Source organism: Pezoporus flaviventris, unplaced genomic scaffold (assembly GCF_033815535.1).
Source record: "Pezoporus flaviventris isolate CSIRO_AGI_PZ_B2104156 unplaced genomic scaffold, CSIRO_AGI_Pfla_v1 ptg000002l, whole genome shotgun sequence".
Lineage (NCBI taxonomy): Eukaryota > Metazoa > Chordata > Aves > Psittaciformes > Psittacidae > Pezoporus > Pezoporus flaviventris.
The window spans coordinates 14,580,121-14,597,412 of NW_026892550.1; the positions used below are offsets into that span (position 1 = coordinate 14,580,121).

At 34.1% G+C, this 17,292-nt stretch overlaps 1 protein-coding gene across 7 annotated transcripts in view; it reads left to right on the plus strand.

The window, feature by feature from the left end:
* SLIT2 (slit guidance ligand 2) overlaps positions 1-17,292 on the plus strand; it is a 269,873-nt gene that overhangs the window by 237,702 nt on the left and 14,879 nt on the right. For 5 of the 7 annotated variants that reach the window (XM_061470049.1, XM_061470054.1, XM_061470072.1 and 2 more), the window contains 5 exons: positions 3,618-3,644; positions 11,652-11,745; positions 13,334-13,471; positions 13,565-13,805; positions 14,406-14,536. In XM_061470049.1, the coding sequence (XP_061326033.1) occupies positions 3,618-3,644; positions 11,652-11,745; positions 13,334-13,471; positions 13,565-13,805; positions 14,406-14,536 (631 nt within the window). The remainder of the gene's footprint in view (positions 1-3,617; positions 3,645-11,651; positions 11,746-13,333; positions 13,472-13,564; positions 13,806-14,405; positions 14,537-17,292) is intronic. The other 2 variants (XM_061470055.1, XM_061470064.1) reach the window with 1 other exon arrangement.

The window sequence follows — 17,292 nt, forward strand, 5'->3', positions numbered from 1 at the left end:
TTGACACCCCTGGGTGTTGTCCTGTTCTCCGTTAGAAACATGAATGTAGAGTGCGATTCTTTCTCTTCTATCACAGAGAGAAACCGTAACAAAAAAAAACAACTCATTACTGAGTGTCTAATTTGTTTCTATCAGTTGACAGACAAGCCAAAGCATTTTCCTATTTTTGACACAGAGGGTCTCTTGCTTGCTGTCATCATCTCTGTGGGAATGGAGGATAGTTAGAGCATCAACACTGGAGAAAAAGTAGGATCTATTGTTTACCTTGATCTGTTTTATAGTTTTTCTAACTAGACGGATCTATTTTCTGACAGCTAGTTGACCACTAGGAGAACACAGAGCTTAAATTCATAAAACCATGACTTGAAATGCATGAAAAAGGAAATGTAAAATACATCAGCACTTGGAAATTAATTCTACTCAGCCATCCTATATCTTTATTTTAATCAGTCAATCAGATTTGAGCTGTCGAAAACTATGAGGAGAGGTAAACTTCTTAATTAATTTCATTTATTGAAAACACAGCTAACTCCTGTTTAATCCAAGGTTTTTCCATCATTAGTTCTACAACTTACTGGATTGCTCAAATATTTTAGGGCATTCAGACGTAAAGTCAATATTTAAATCTTGGAAACCCATAGAGAGTGAAAATGATAGAACAGAAGTATAAGAAATGCAACTTCATAATCTAACATTTGTGTTCATCCAGTACATATGATAGGTAAACATTTGGTAGAAATTTCTCCATACAGAATGACCTATAGTATGTATAACAATAGAGATTAAAAGTATAAGTAACCAAAATAAGGTATGTAATAATAACTGGATGATCCACATCTGGAAGAACAGGCATAATCTGCTTACACAAAATACTGGTTTGCTTGATACCTTAATACCTAAGTGCAATGGGCAATTCAAGCTTTAGAAAATGACAGGTAACAGCATCAATGAGACGGGTGTTTGCTATTTCTCTGACAACAGCTGTTTCAGGTACATGTGAGTCAAGCTTCACCTCCCCTGGGATCAATCACCATCTCCTTTAAAAATGGGATGAGTTATTCACTAGGTAGGCTGGCAGAATGCAAATCAAAGTCACATCAGTCTGGTATTCCTGTTCAGTGGCTTCATGCTAAAAGCTTTCATATATCTTTTAGGTAGCAAACAATTGATTTTCAGGTGCATTCCTCCTCTGCAGCTTCGCAGGTATTTTTACCTGTGTTCATTTCTTCATTTTTGACATTGTGAGTGCATGTCAATGCAGTAAAGTCAATGGCTTGCTATATTCACAGTATGCCGTGGGAAAGACTGGTTTGTATTAAATATCCATGGAGTGGGTATAAAGGCTTTTTTACATGTGCTAGCCTAAACTTTGATTAAGTGTGCCTGTTGCATTTCTGTAATATTGTAATCAAAATGTAAGTTTTATAATCAATTGGAACAGCAATTGTAGAATTTCCCCATACGTCCACATGGTTAGGGCGAAAAGGAGAATAAGCACTGGTAACATTTTTGACATTTGTATTGCAGTTGTACTTCTTTAGTCAAAACACAAGGATATGTATTTTTTAATACATATCCTTATGTATCCTTAATAATTGTGCATAATTCTAAAAGGAAAATACTGTGAGTTTACATGGCAAGTGGGTTAACTGTAGTTCTTTTGGAAAGAAAGATTTGCTTTTACAGAGGCAATGCCTGCCCATAGTTGCTACAGAAGTCAGTAGGTCATGTGAGTAGGTAAGAATCTTCTCACCAGCTATAAAATAAATCAATCTACTTGTAATCAGTAATTTTAGCTGTGCTGCTTTTTAAAAAATGTTGAGAATTTACATCATCTCATCAATTTTTTTTCAGCACCTTGCCAAAACAAAGACAGGTGTTTTTTTAAACGTCCAACACCAAGAGCCCCAATTCATTTTGCAGACAAGTTGGGCAAAAATTGTAGCAAAAGTTCATTTTTTTCATTCCGCAGGATACAATGCAGAGTTCTACAGTATACTGTCTGACAAAGCATATGAGGATAGGACACAATATGTGATATCCTAAGTAATTTTTGAGATTTATTATAAGCAGAAAATATAAATCATTGAGCTAGTCAAGGGGTCTTCATGTCCATCATCCTTGATCTTGCATAATAATTAAAAAACTTTCAGTGTTAAGAATTTGACTGACAGTAGTCTGGACACATCAGTACCTAGAAATAGTAGTGTTCAGAATATAAATTAACCTTAGAGTTGCCTCAAGTGTGCATGAGGTACCAAATTTTTTATAGGATTTTTTTTAATTTTTCTCCTCTGCCTTATAGCCTGATTTGAAAGATAAACAACAGAATCCCTGTTCAGTATGGATACAGGGAATTTCATGAGGAACATGAAATGTCTGGATTTTGGTGTTTGTTCTAACAGGTAGATATCTAACAGATATGCATATTGCTAATGAGTTTTTTTTATGAAAGGTATTTTTCACTAAATGAATTCATGTACTAGCTGGGTAAAAGTTGGTTAACAATCAGGAAAACAAGCTATATATTCAGCAGGTAAAAAGATTTTTTAAATTCAGAGATACTTATCTCTAGCTCAAAAAAGTCAATGAGCTGTAAGATGCTGCAGACTGGGACAGTGTACCTACCATGAAAATACCACCGTAGGCTCATCCTATTCTCTTTTAATTCTGTTGGAAATACTTTGAAGTGTCTGTGTTCGAGATGTCACAGCATATATGTACTGAACGTGGAAGTGCACTAGCCCAGAATATTTTTCTGGGTGAATGGTTATCTGCAAATATGTTTTACATTTCATAGCACAGTATAAGGAAGAAGTCAGATGAAACCTGCTGGTATCATTCTCCTTTAAAACTTTTTTTTTCAGGTGGAGAGCTTGTTAGAATCTCAAATTAGCTCTGAAAATGCATACAAAAATTATGAAAAATGCTGCAGTGTAACAACAATCGCTTTTTTACTTTTCTAACAATCCCTTGAAAATTGACACTTCTCAATTATGCAGTGTTGGTTTAAAAGCAAGCAGTCTAAAAAGCTTATTATAATGGTGCTTGAGAATTAATCCATGTTTCTCTGCCTCATTTAAATTTTAGAATTATCTCCACAGTTACAGGTGGAAAGACAAAGAAATTATATTTGCACTATGTACTGTGAGCTTTCTTAAGATCGCAGACTGCAACTGTGGAACAACAGTAAGCAAATGGAATCAGCAGACTGATGAAACCTTGAGAAATAGAAATACCTCGCTATGTCCTGCACTCTTTAACTTTGCTATTTTCTTAACGTTGTCATCTCCTTTATTTTAATCTCAGTCTAGTAAACTTAAGGTCATTTTATGTACATTCTGTAGATTCAGATGATCATTTCTCTTGCCCATTTCCATCAGTCATTAGATCATATATCTAACTGATCCAGAAGTAAAACCTCTCTTATGCCACCAGTGGCATGTACTTTTTACCTTTTCTGTTTGTTTTGCTCTGCTGTAGGTGAGACTCTGAAGTTTGCTTCATTTTGCTATATCAACCTCTCTGCTGCTATAGTTGTGCATTAGCTTAATGTGCTATGCTGTTGTATTACAATGTAAAAAGTCTCTTGTCTCTTCTGTCTTTGTCACTGCAAGCTGCTAATCTGAATGAAGTGGAAAAAGGTCAGTTGTCTTTTAAGCCTATTTTCACTTGCTTTGGTTTCTCACTTTCCTTTCCTTAAAGGTGCATGGATTTTAGGTCTTACAAATGATCAAATAAATCGTATATAGACGTAATTTAGAAAGCTCACTGCAAATCCGCAAATTAGGCACTTGCCTCTTACTGTGAATACATGTCAAAAGAAGGTCATTGAAGGTGCAGATTGCTGTGCAGGAGAACTGTAATACTACTTTTGTTGTCTTTTTTTTCAGATGTACTAAAAGTGTGTGCAGTCACTGATAGGACTATCAAAAAAGTTCCCCTGGTGATCTTTTGAAATCTTTATTCTCATCACCTTAAAGAGATACATTGGTTCCATTTGAATGTATTTTCTGTTTTATAGCTCTGTTTTGCTTTAATGTTTTAGTTTATGGTACTAGAAAATATGTTGGAGTATAAAATGGCAATCTTCTTGCTCATCATTTCTGTGGCCTTTTTTGCTGTATAAAGCTGAAGAAACTGAAATGACCACATTAAGCTGAGGCTATCATACAAGAAAAGTAGTAGTGAAGAGATTTATGACACTAATTTTGGGTGTTGCTGATCTAGGTTTCTGCGTAACACCTATCTCACTAAAAGAGATAAACCATCTTCGATACAATCTGATCATCTATACAGTCTGAGAGCTAACACAGTCAGCAATGATATATTTATGGAATTACATATGTAGTTTTAAAAGCAAATGAATCATCTTGTAGTGTATTTGCCTTTAATTTAAATTCATAAATATATTGTACAGTCTATAAAGCAATATTTCACTATTAATAAAAATATATTCATTATCCATGAAATAACAGGTTGTGCAAGGCAACAATTATACCATCTATGTTGATTAATTTAGACATCTAATGAATAATTCTTCCAACTTAAACTGGGAGCCAACATTATTTCTGTAAATGATGGATAAAACAAGACATTTCCAGAAAATTATTCCAACCACAGGTGTTCCATACTTAAGCCGTATTCCATTTAGGCATGCTAGCATATTTGCATTTTATTATTACTTATAGAAAGCCTCTTGTTTTCTTTTGCCGTGTCACTTCCTAAGTTATTTTTTTCTACATTGTTCTGTTACTATCCTAGTATGAAACTGGTTGATTTTAGAAAAGAGTACTTTTCCCTAGAAAAACTAGGAAAAGTGCAAGCTCGGTACAAATAAATAGAAACATCGAGTTCTTGGTTATTCTAGGTTTTAATTAAAAAAAATCAAAACAAAAAAAAACCAGATTAAAATAACTAGTTTAACATCTGTAATTCATGGATATTTTTTTTTGTCACTGATCTGCAGTAGCGCAAATTACAGGACCTTAAGAAATCAAAAGAAAAACTTAATTTCTGTGTACATAAAAAACAGCTTTTCAAATGGAATGTAAAGGGAAGATGCTACTATGAAGAGACTCAAGTCTCCATTTCAAGTTGAAGCAACTGTTACCTGTGTATGATTAGTCTTGCTGTTTAAATGTCTTTAAATGTGATTAAAGGTAGAAAGGTAATGATTCTAAACAGAATTATAGTCACTGTAAATGTATTACACGTGTGAATTATAACATATTAAAATTACTGATTATATCAGGAACAAAATCCTCACAAAGAAAAATATCAAACATCCAGGGAATGTGAAATAAGTTCAGCAACAAAATTAAGCAGATGTGTATGTGACACATACTTGTAATATCTTGTCAGCTGAACATAAAAGCTATTGATGATCTGTAAGTTGCTTTGAGGATCAGTCAGTTTTATCATGCCAGACATCTTTTGAATTGTGATGGTAGTAGGAAAATAAAGAGTGAGGAGATAATTTTAAGTAATTACTCAGCTTAGGCAAGCCCTAGACATTGATAGGTAGGTAGGTTGGTAGGTAGGTAAGTAGATAGATAGATAGATAGATAGATAGATAGATAGATAGATAGATAGATAGATAGACAGACAGACAGACAGACAGATAGATAGATAGATAGATAGATGAGAGAGAGAGAGGTATTTTTCCATGTTCAAAACTTAATTATATGGTCTTCTTGCTTCTAAAGTAAAGGAGTGAGTTACTACTTTCAATTCACTTGGTAATGAAATAACTACCTGCTTAAAATTTAAGCATGCAAGTAATCAAATGTAAATCATGTCATATCAAACTTGATAAAAGGTTTAATTATTTTATTAAATCAGGATCATAATCCTCATTCTTACAAGAACTGCACTGAAGTGTGACAGCTTCTTAGATTACAGAGATACCTTTGCTACTCTTGCTTTTCATCATTCATTGTAAAACACGTAGCTTAATATATTTCAAATGACTATTTTATATTAAAAGCTTGAGTATTAAGGTAATTTCACTGCATTTTCCTAAAGGGAGAGTTACACATTATGTCCTTGAAACCTGCGACTTATTGATCATTGCCATTTCTGATTCTGGTCTACGATCCATCCTTTGTTTTCCATAATTGTCTAAAAGCTTACTTGCCTTAAAGTTGCTATTTCTTTGTTGCTGCCAATGTATGTAAAACAACTAGAAATATGAAACCAAATAAACTTGGTCTTACACTGAGATCCACAAGCATGGGGAATAGATGAACAGACATAAGCAATAGTGAAAGGAACAGTCCATCAATGGATCAAATCTAGAATTTTACTTTAAAATGCCAACAAAATGTTTATATTTTGGTTATAAACTGCATTCTGGATTTTTTTGTCTTTTCTGAATGAGCTTAAGACTTTAAATCATTAATGTTGTCTAATGTTTATCAAACTCAAGACTTCATAAAAATGTAGCACTTTTCTGTATATAGTGTGTTAAACGTCACTGACATTTTCCAACCACTCCTACAGTCTTATTGGCTATTTGAGTCAAAAGTAATTAAGCAGAGACTTCCAGTCAAAGATGCAGATAATAATACTTAATTGATGGAACATAAATACTGCAGAAGCTGACTCACAGTATTTTGCAATCAAGATCAGAAGCTGGAATGAATGAATGTATGTATGTATATGTACATATATACATCTAAAATCCTGTTATTATAGAAATTACCAGTAAGTCTGTAATATATATTTGTTATTTTAGTTCTGGAACGGCTAGTAGATCTTCTAGCTAAAACATGTTTTTGATAATTAAAACTGACCATCCTTTCTTTCACATTCTGTCTCTATTTTTTATTCTTATATAACACCCAGCTTTGTGAGTACACTAGTGATTTTAAGCTTGTTTCTTCAGTAAGCATCCCTGTAATTAGCAGTGTGTTTTTATATTCAGATGCCCGCAACTATTTGTGTTAGAGGTCTCCATTCAGAAATACAGTGGCTGGCATTGCTTTATTTGACTGTATTTTTAATTTATTGCCCAATTATTCAAAATAATAATAATGTAAATCCTTTTTTTTTACCTCATTGCATTGTGCCTCATTATTTGTTGTACTCCATGTCTTTATATATTGTAAAATCCAGAGTTAAAGATCTGTTCAGCCTTGAGAAAAGAAGGGGACATATTATCACCATGTTCCAGTATTTATAGCATTAGAATTACATTTATATTATGTTAATTCTCTCTATAAATAATATAATAAGAGGAAATGCAAACTGACCTGTGAATCTAGCAAACTTAAAACTTCGGTTACTCCGCCAAGGAATATGCACAACTCATCATCAGTGTTTAATAGTGTTGTCTGGCTGTTTTGAGTCTGCATCATCCTCTGTATATGGCTGCAAAATCTCAGAAAATATTCCAGTCTTGACCTTGGACTGTGCCCACCATGCAGAGTTCCACTGGTTGCAGTGCTACTCTTTACTAGAATCCAGAATCCAGGCTTCTTAGATTAATTAAGCAAGATACTTTATGAAAAAAGTTATTCCTGTTTCTAGTTAAACTTTGGAAGCTTTTCATAGGTTTTTTGACACTTTATCCACTGCTTATTTTTAAACAAACTAATCTGTTGCTTATTTGCCTAACTACAGAAATGTTTCCATCTTTCAAAACCATAGTTGCTTAGCCCAACTCTTAGAGAAGCCTCAGTTACAGTATTATTAGATGAATAAAAGAATGTACTCACACATTGGTGTCAAGCTTCCTTGAGTTGAGACATTTGTTTCACAATCTGTTTTCATTATTTTGAAGTATGTTTTTAAAACATTATATTATGCTTCCCAAAGCAGGAGACTTTCTAAGATTTCCTTCCAGTAAAACCAACGAGCCTAACTCATAATTTTGATATTTCTTTCAATGAGTGTTTCACTTTGATCACTGTCTTTTCATTTCAACAAAATTGCTTTCTCCCCTTCACCTTGTCTCAGTTAAATTCTGAATAACACATTGGTTGTTCAGTATGCTAAGAGATGTTGCTTTACCAAGAAGCTATTCTTCAGTTGTTCAGACTCCATTGTCACAAATTTTTACTTAGGTCTTCTATTACTTTTTTCACAAGCAGTTATATTTTGGTTATGGGAACACTTTATTCAGAATATAAATCTTTTAACAGTGTAAATGGAGACCTTGTATTTGAGTTATTTTGGTTTGTTCTAGTATGTATATTTTCATTCAGAAATTCAGTATCTTATGTACATATTTTAAATTCCATCTTGAATTTTCCTTGGCATTTTTTTACCAATCTTGTGTTCAAGTCTGTCATGAATACTACTTTTTATAATGAAAGTCTGTACTTAACCTAAAACTAACTTTCTTGTTCATAGGGGAATTCACAGAATTATTTCATTGCATGGACTGCCATGTTTACCATGTTCTTTCCTTGATTCACTAGGCTAGTTGCTAACACACTGTTTAATTAAAAGCTCACTCCAGTGATATGATTCTCTATGATTCATACAATTTGCAAATGCAAGGGGAAGCTTTTCTTCCTTTTTCAAAAGTGTAAACCTGTTTGCAACAAATTTCCAATTTAGCTGTCAGTCTCTGTGCAGGATTCACAGGTATGATTTGGGAATTCAGACTTTCAAGCACCCCATAGCTTTCCATGAGGTGATTCAGCTTTCAGTTTATTAGGGCCATCTACCTGTGACTTTAAGAAATCATGTATTTCAGAAGTACCTGGACGGCAGGAGGAGAATAAAAACAAAAAAAAAAAAAAAAAAAAGAAAAAAAGGACAGGCTTAGACACTACTTGGTAAAACTGTTTGCCACACAAGAGATTTCAGAGGTCTGAGCCAATAATAATGTAAGTCATGGCATGATTACTATCCAGAAGCAAAATCAATGCTAGTTCAGTAAAATTGGCAGCAGCAGTAAGATTACTTGCTCCTGTTATGCCAGTCCTAATTTGCCTTTTTCTACATATTTTGGGGGATTCCACTGAACTCCTACTGTGAATCTATCTAGATACAGCAAACCTCCAGCGCAGCTTGTAAGACAGATTCAGTAGGTCACTTTCAGAAAGTCTCTGATACACTGTTTGAATCAGCAATTTGGGGAAAATTTAGAGGTGTTTTTGTCCAAGTCTCAGAAGTACTGAACAGACATTTTTATTATTTGTAATTGGAGTGTCATAAATTTTGTAGTTCTGCATGTAATTTAATACAGAATATATGCCGTAAGATATTTGTATGGAGGTGTGTATATGTATGCATATATACACATACGTGCAGACATACGCATATATTTCTAAGCCATAGGAATGTGCACAAACTAGGCTTTAAAGTGATGTTTTTATTATTCCACTCCATGTTCCTGAAAATCTGAATTTTCTGTTCTCATATTTATGTCTCACTCTTGAACACTGCTGGCCTTTAAATGGATTTCAGCTATTACAAGTTCTGCAAATTGACTAAATGCTATGTGAAGAATTACTACCTCTTATATTTGTATTTGTTTGAACAAAACCCTTGAAAAGTGAAGGGGATATGGTTCTTATTTGATACGTAGTGGGATGCAAAGAATCCCTGGTATTTCAGGATTCTTTGTGCAGTGACCTAGTCATAACAATTGCACATTTCCAGACTAGTAAGTCCATTCAGATTTTGAAGAGGCTTTGAGGATATAATTAAGATCCTTTGTATTAGTCATCGTCAGTGGCCTGCATTTGATCTTGATTCAGTTTCCTACATGTATTGACTAAATCACGTTGTTATTGACAGCTTTCCCAAAGACTGTTAAGTAACCTGTGCTCGAAGGCCATTTTCTTGTGTTAAAGCTTTATTTGTTTTTGTAGGGAAAATGCACTACTTGCAAATTAGTAATGCGCTATCTCATGTAGAGGTCCCCTGTCTTACCACCTTTAGCATGCATGTTTCAGATGCAGTTTATCCAACATAACCATCTTTGCTCTGGTTCAGTTTTGCTTTTTCTCTGTCTTTGCTTTAATGTTCTTCAATTTTTTTTAAGTTTTTGCTTAGTTGTCCATCATTTGAAATAAAGTCTACATACCCTAAGAAATAAGTCCTGGAAATAATGTCTTAAGACTTGGGTAGTCAGTATTCATAGTCATGATATGCAGTTTTAAACACTACAGTGCAGGCACACATGCCGTGGAAAGGACAAATGTCTCTGGAGGATCTGTTAAATCTGTTGCTCTCAGTTTGTTATGATGTGTGTTTCTGTAATTCCAGAGAAGCCTGTGTAAGCAAGAAGAAGCTTCTATGTGGCGCTAGGTACTTGCAAGGAGCAGTGTAAAATGTTAGAAACCTTACTGCTTAATGGCAGTAGTAACTGATGAACTGATATACATACACTCACATGTGTATGTATTCTGGAAGGTATATACTCTCTCCAAAATCTCCATTCCAATACTATTATCCTGTAACTTTCTCCCTTTTCCCATTCTGCCTGTTCCTGATTCTACCCAAATTGTGTCCCTAAATGGGCTGTCCTTTCCTCATACCATATTCATGGTGGTGCTGTCCTCACCCTCAGTACTGTGTTAAGAAAAGCGGTAAAGCCGTCATATGCTATTTTAATCTCAGGCTGCCCTCCAGCAGATACTGATTCTTGAACTAACTATACTGCAGGACACTACCATGCTCAGATAAGTAAAACTGAAGGATTCCAAATATTATCCTGCTTTAAAGGGAAGTTCAACCTGAGCCGTGAAGGTGTCTGCTCATATGCTGCTATCTTCTGCTTTTTTCTTCCTCATTTTGGTTTACAGTTCTCTTTGCTGACTAGCTCATGTTTTATTACTTGACGAACGACAAGGGGCAATCCTTCACCTTCTGTAGTTTTAGAGTCTGATAGACCTGTGAGTCCCTGAATTCAGCAGGCATAGGTTTTATACCTGTTGATTATACATACATTCTTCATATGCATGTTGGAATAAGTATCTTATAAAACAGTGATACACTTTGTGATACAACCAGTGATTCATGGAATCTTCTGATTAGTTAGGGAACAAGACATTGTTGATCTGTTTATACACCTGTATTTCCTTGTCACAAAGTTGCCAATAAAATCATATTTTAACCATATTAAAATATTTCCTAGATTATATACCAATATTGGAAATCATAGCCACCGCTTCTAGCTGCAGGGAAGGGTAGACATTTGACATAGATTCTTTTTTTTGACTTTTGACACAACAGATTTTAATAGTAGCACATTAACAAATGCAAAAAAAAGAGAATCATATTTAAGAAAAAGTAGAAATCAAGTTTTCATTTGGAGATAATTGGAATTGTATTGATGTGCAGTGATATTAACAGGGGTTTGGGGGTAATAAATTACTTATAGTTTAAACCTGGATATTTCTCTGTGTAATGTGCATAGCAATAAGTAAGAGAAAAATCACACTGATGGCTTGGCATATTGCTGATTGATACTGAACTATTTTAGTTTTATAAAGGAGTTATGAGAAAGAGTAGTATTTATTGTTGTTATGTATTAATATTTTGTAATATTTATTATAAAGGTATTGTTTATTATTATATCATGAAGTATGAGTATTTCAGTGTTAACAAAAAAAAGTTTTAGCAGTTACTTTTAAAATATCAGGTCAAGTGATATTTTCACTGAATTGAAAGCATACATTATATTCCAGGTGAGCTCTGTGAGGAGAAATTAGATTTCTGTGCTCAAAACCTGAATCCTTGCCAGCATGACTCAAAGTGTATTTTGACACCCAAAGGATACAAGTAAGTCTAAAATACTGTCACAGTCCAGCTGAATCTAAATTGCTGCTTTTTTATCCTGCTTAACTTCTCATTTTCTTTTAGTGGAAGTAAGTTCTAGTCTCAAAATACTGATTTCAGTTATTACTAAGCATTACAGCAGAATAGGCCATTATTTTCATGCAGGACTACATTATTATCTTAAATCTGTTTCACAGAATTGTGTTATCCTTAACAGTCCCAATTCCACTAATTCCAGTCAGATTTTAAATAGGAATGCAGAGTAGAGCTGTTAGTCTATGAAATAGTCTGTACAAAACCCTTTTAGGGCTTGGACAGTAGGAAAATAATTGCATTTAATTGAAGTGGAATAATTATACTGCTTTCTGAGAAGTAATTGTGAAAAAACATTAGGAAGGCAAGCTGGAAGGTAAAAATTATAGAAGCTCATCCCCAGGAAAACTTATATTTAATTAGACCATATCCTTATCATAATTAATTAACATGCACAATTTAAAGTGTTTTTAATAGGCTTTAGGTTAATAAATACAGGAAACCTGCAGCTTTCAATTGTCAAGAGTACCTGGTTTATGCACCGTATGCTTTTGTGCTAAAATCAGATTATTTAGTATCATTCTTGCTATTTATGAAATGACATTTTATTTAAAATACAGCAAAAAAAAAATCATACATAAAATATGCAAATAAAAATGAAATAAAGTTGATCATTTTCAATTAGAAAATAGAAAACTTATGGGATTTCAGTTGTTGTGTGCTATGTTTATTTTCTGCATGCCACTTCTGTAAACCTGGTCTGGCATCTTATACTTTACTGTCTAGCTTGTTAATCCTCCATGTTGCTTTCTGAGATTTTAAATCAGGAACAGTACATGCAGTAACTTAAAGAATGTATCTTGGCTTTTTAATAGCATGCTTTATATTCTTTTCTCACTCTTCTTAGTTGTATATATTGTTGAATAAAAATTAAAACATATTTGATTGAACTATTTTAAATAAAGTTACACAGCTATTAAAAATTACTCTTTCCACTTTAAGAAAATTTTAGATACCAAAAGAAACACCACCAAGGAGGGAATCACAGGATCTAATTAAATCAATTATATACATCTTATTTTTTTAAAAAATGGAACTTCCAGGGGAAACAAATTATGCATAAACTCTAGACTGTATAATGGAGCACTGGGCAATGTGTAGCTGTTCATTTGACAAAGAAAATATCAGTACAATAAAAGTTTAGGATTATTTGTCTCTGCTTCAACAACTAAGCATATTGATTATTTTTAGTGTTCAAAGCCACTTACAACGTCCTGTAACATTCTGCATTACTCGTAAATTCAAGAACAACTGTCAAAATTAGTAATGAGGACTCTCTAGATTTAAAACACGTATATCTTCACTATAATTTCAGATGAGTAAGCATGTGTAATTAGCAAACACATGTGTGGATTCCTGATATAGTAATGATTAAGCTACATAGTCTTTACACAAAAAGTCAAAATAATGGTTTTTTTTCTTGAGTTTTAAACAGTTCAGTAATTCCTTAACTTTGCCATAAGCACTGTGCTATCCCACTTGCTTTCCTGTTTCACAGATGTGATTGCACACCTGGATATGTAGGTGAGCATTGCGATATTGACTTCGATGACTGCCAGGACAACAAATGTAAAAATGGAGCACAGTGCACTGATGCAGTTAATGGATATACATGTATTTGCCCAGAAGGATACAGGTGAGAAAATCTGAAGACAGTACAAACATGTATGCCTTCTGTCAAAGTTGCCTTTTTTTTTTTTGGCAATACTAATTTTTTGTTTCCATTTAGTGGCTTGTTTTGTGAGTTTTCACCACCAATGGTTCTACCTCGCACCAGCCCTTGTGATAATTATGAATGTCAAAATGGAGCCCAGTGTATCATAAAAGAGAGTGAACCAATCTGTCAGTGTTTATCAGGCTACCAGGGAGAGAAATGTGAAAAGCTGATCAGTATAAACTTCATCAACAAAGAATCCTATCTACAAATACCGGCAGCAAAGATACGCCCCCAAACCAATATCACTCTACAGGTAAGATTGCTTGTGATGTAGATTGTGATCTGGAATCAAAGAATCACAGAATGGTTAGGGTTAGAAAGGATCTTAAGATCATCTAGTTCCAATCCCCCTGCCACAGTCAGGGACTCCTCACACTGGACCACTTCACCCAGGGCTCTGTCCAACCTGGCCTGGAACACTGCCAGAGATGGAGCATTTACCACTTCTTTGGGCAAGCTGTTCCAGTGCCTCACCACCCTCACAGTAGAGAACTTCTTCTTTATATCTAACCTAAACTTCCCCTGTTTAAGTCTAAACCCATTACCCCTTGTCCTATTACTGCCTGGAAAAAAGTGTAAATTACTTTATATGGTGTGGAAGATTAGCCAAAATTGTTATTCATTCATTTGAAGAGCTTTTCACAGTTTGAGATAAAAATCACTGGAATAACTATTCATATTGAAGTAGATATGCTTCGTGATAGAAGAAAACAAAATTTGTCAGGTTATCTTTCCAGGAAGAATTTTATTGTGAAGTAATAGACTATGGCAGTAAATTCTGATTCACTTAATACAGCATTTTTATTTGCTGTTTATTTTTACTTCTTTCTCAGTGATTCTTTCTTTTTACTAGATCGCCACAGATGAAGACAGTGGGATCCTGCTCTACAAAGGCGATAAGGATCATATAGCAGTAGAGCTGTACCGGGGTAGAGTGAGGGTCAGTTATGACACAGGATCTTACCCAGCCTCTGCTATTTACAGGTGAACCTAGATGAAAAAAAATTCTAACTGAAACCAAACATGCATTAATTCCTTATATCAAAGTCATATTTTTGAATATATGGTTAAAAGAAATATACGCAAATGAATGTATTGTCAGACATTTAAAACCTGTTGCCAAAATACATGATTTGGCTTGGAAAATAAGGCAGATATGTCAGAAATAATATATTATTTGATTCATCAATACAGAGTAAAAGTTAGCTTTCAGCAGAATATTTGTACATTTATGTAGAGCTCACGTGTGAAAGTGAAGTTTTTTTGAGGATGTTAGGGCCAAATAATTTCCTAATGCAGGGTAAAGTTCAGAACTTTACTGCACAAGTAGAAATTAACTGGAAGTTTCTCTTTTTCTCTGTTAGACAGTCATGTAATGTTGGACTTTTCCTTGGCAAGTGAAGAGAAAGCTAAAAACTCAATTCTGAAAAAAAGCACTATCCTTGAAAAGAAATGGTTTTTGCTTCTTAAATCATTATGAGACAGAATCTACATCTGCTTGTGGAGCTAATTTTCCAAGTTTTTTTCAGTCAAATTTTTCTAGTTCTCTGAAAAATTACCACCTGAATTTCTGGGGAGGTTTTATGTAATTTCTCAAGAATTTGCAGACAGACATTGCAAGAGTGAGCAAAAAGGCAACAGGCATCACTTCTTGGCCTTGATTGCCCATGGTTGTTGCAAATACACTCAGAAGTAAGTGGGAAGTGTTAAATGAGTTTTTCTGGAATCTTTTTGCTGTATTTGCACCATTTGTGTCGTAAAATTATGTCTAGTATATATTTACTTGCAGGAGGTTGTAGCAGTTGACACTGTTCTGCATTCTATTAGGGATATCTGACTGAAAATATTTGATTTTTAGAAATGAATGTACTCAAATGGCAGTATAAAATCAAAAGCTTAAACAGGGAAATAATGCTAAACTCTGCTAGGTAAGAGCACCAAGGGAACTGTGGTTTTAGTAGATTACTAAAAGCATTCCACAGAAGAAAAATTATTCCTATAAAATATAGTATAAAGATGTTTAGTAAAATCATAGATTTTTACAATAAGCATCTTAAGGTTGCTTTTATTTTCTGATGCAACATGTATTTCATAATGTTTTTTACAGTTCTGTGGAATGGTTTAACATGTGGAAATGTTTTGTAAGGAGTTTAATTATTTTTGTTGATTTTTATTTTGATAGATATAGGTGTCTGAGAATAAGAAGCAATAGGAATCAGGATCATATGTAATTTCAAGTTGTTTTCACTCCCATTTTTTTAATCTATCAAGAATACTTCTTCCCATTCAAAACATATTTCCTTCTCATCAGTTTAATGCTTTCTCCAGTATTACAGGAATATAATAAAAGCTGGTAACTCATACTTGTTCATTGTAGTTTTCTAGAAGAAGATTGGAAAACAATGCTTACACAAGTAAAATTAAAAAACATAAATACAGAAGGGATTAATAACCACATAATCAATTAGCAAACAGTCTCGATTAGGTTACTGTTACGGAACACCTAAAACCATCTGCTCTACATAGCTGATCAGCTCCTTTCAATTATATAACAAGTAGAGAATGCATCGTCATTCTGTGAAGAAATGTGAAGTATAGTGAAGTGTTACAGGGTGACACAGTTGTTTAGTGAAGCAGATACATGCTTGTAATATTACTAGTCTTAGTATTATTAACTTCCCTTTTGTTTCAAGTAAGCATTTATCGAGTTTTGAGTAGATATTTGATAATTGGCACGTAATGGTACTGAGATCAACTGTAATGAAGTCTTTTCGCCTTGAGAGATATACATCTGTTGGAAGCCATGTATATATTTCCACTTTTGTATGTATGTTTGTGCATCTAATGATTACTCTACAAATTAGATTTTATTTTATTTCTATTTCAGGTTCTATAAAGGAGTATGTTATAACACAGGATCTTTTACACATACTCTAATCCCTTCACCCTCTCCAACCTATTTATATTTTTCTAACTTGCTTCAGCCATACCCTGTTTACCGTTCTTACTGTTTTACCTTCCTAGAATCTTTGTGTCATTTCCTGCCCTTTTCAAGATCTTTACTTTCTTTTCATCCAGTCATTACATGCTGTCTCTCTGTACCTTTGTTACCTATTACAGCTCTCTCCTGTTATGTTTCCTGTTCTTCTTTCAGTCTAACACCATGTTTTCTTTCCTCCCTTCCCTCCCTTCATTTTTGTTTTTTTTTAAGGCAGGTAGAGCTGATCATCTTTGCTCAAAATCTGCTGACAGACATAATCTATATGTACCTACCAGTTCACTTTTATCTATTTCATCCTTCTCAGTCTCCTCCTTGACTCAGTTTCCAGTCCCATTTTCCTTACAATCTGCTACTGTTACCCTGATTCTTGCTTTGTTCTAACTATTTCTTGCCCTGTCCTACATCTTTCTCTTTTTTCTCTGTAGGCCTAATTTTTCCTTCTTCTGAACATTCGGGTCATCTGCCTGGTTGTGTCCGTTCTAACCTCATGTGCACCCCTAATCTATTCACTGGGGGAGGGGGCGCAGAGTGAAAAACAGAGGCGGCCTTGACACTGTGCAATCATTATTCAACAACAGCTAAAATGTTAGTGCATTATCAGAGATGTTTTGGTCACAAATCTAAAGCATAGCACCATACCAGCTATTATGAAGATCCCAGCCAGATCCAGTACAAAGAAATGATGAATTATAAAAGCAAGTTAATGTATTTTTTATCAGAGAGACATGAAGAAGACAAA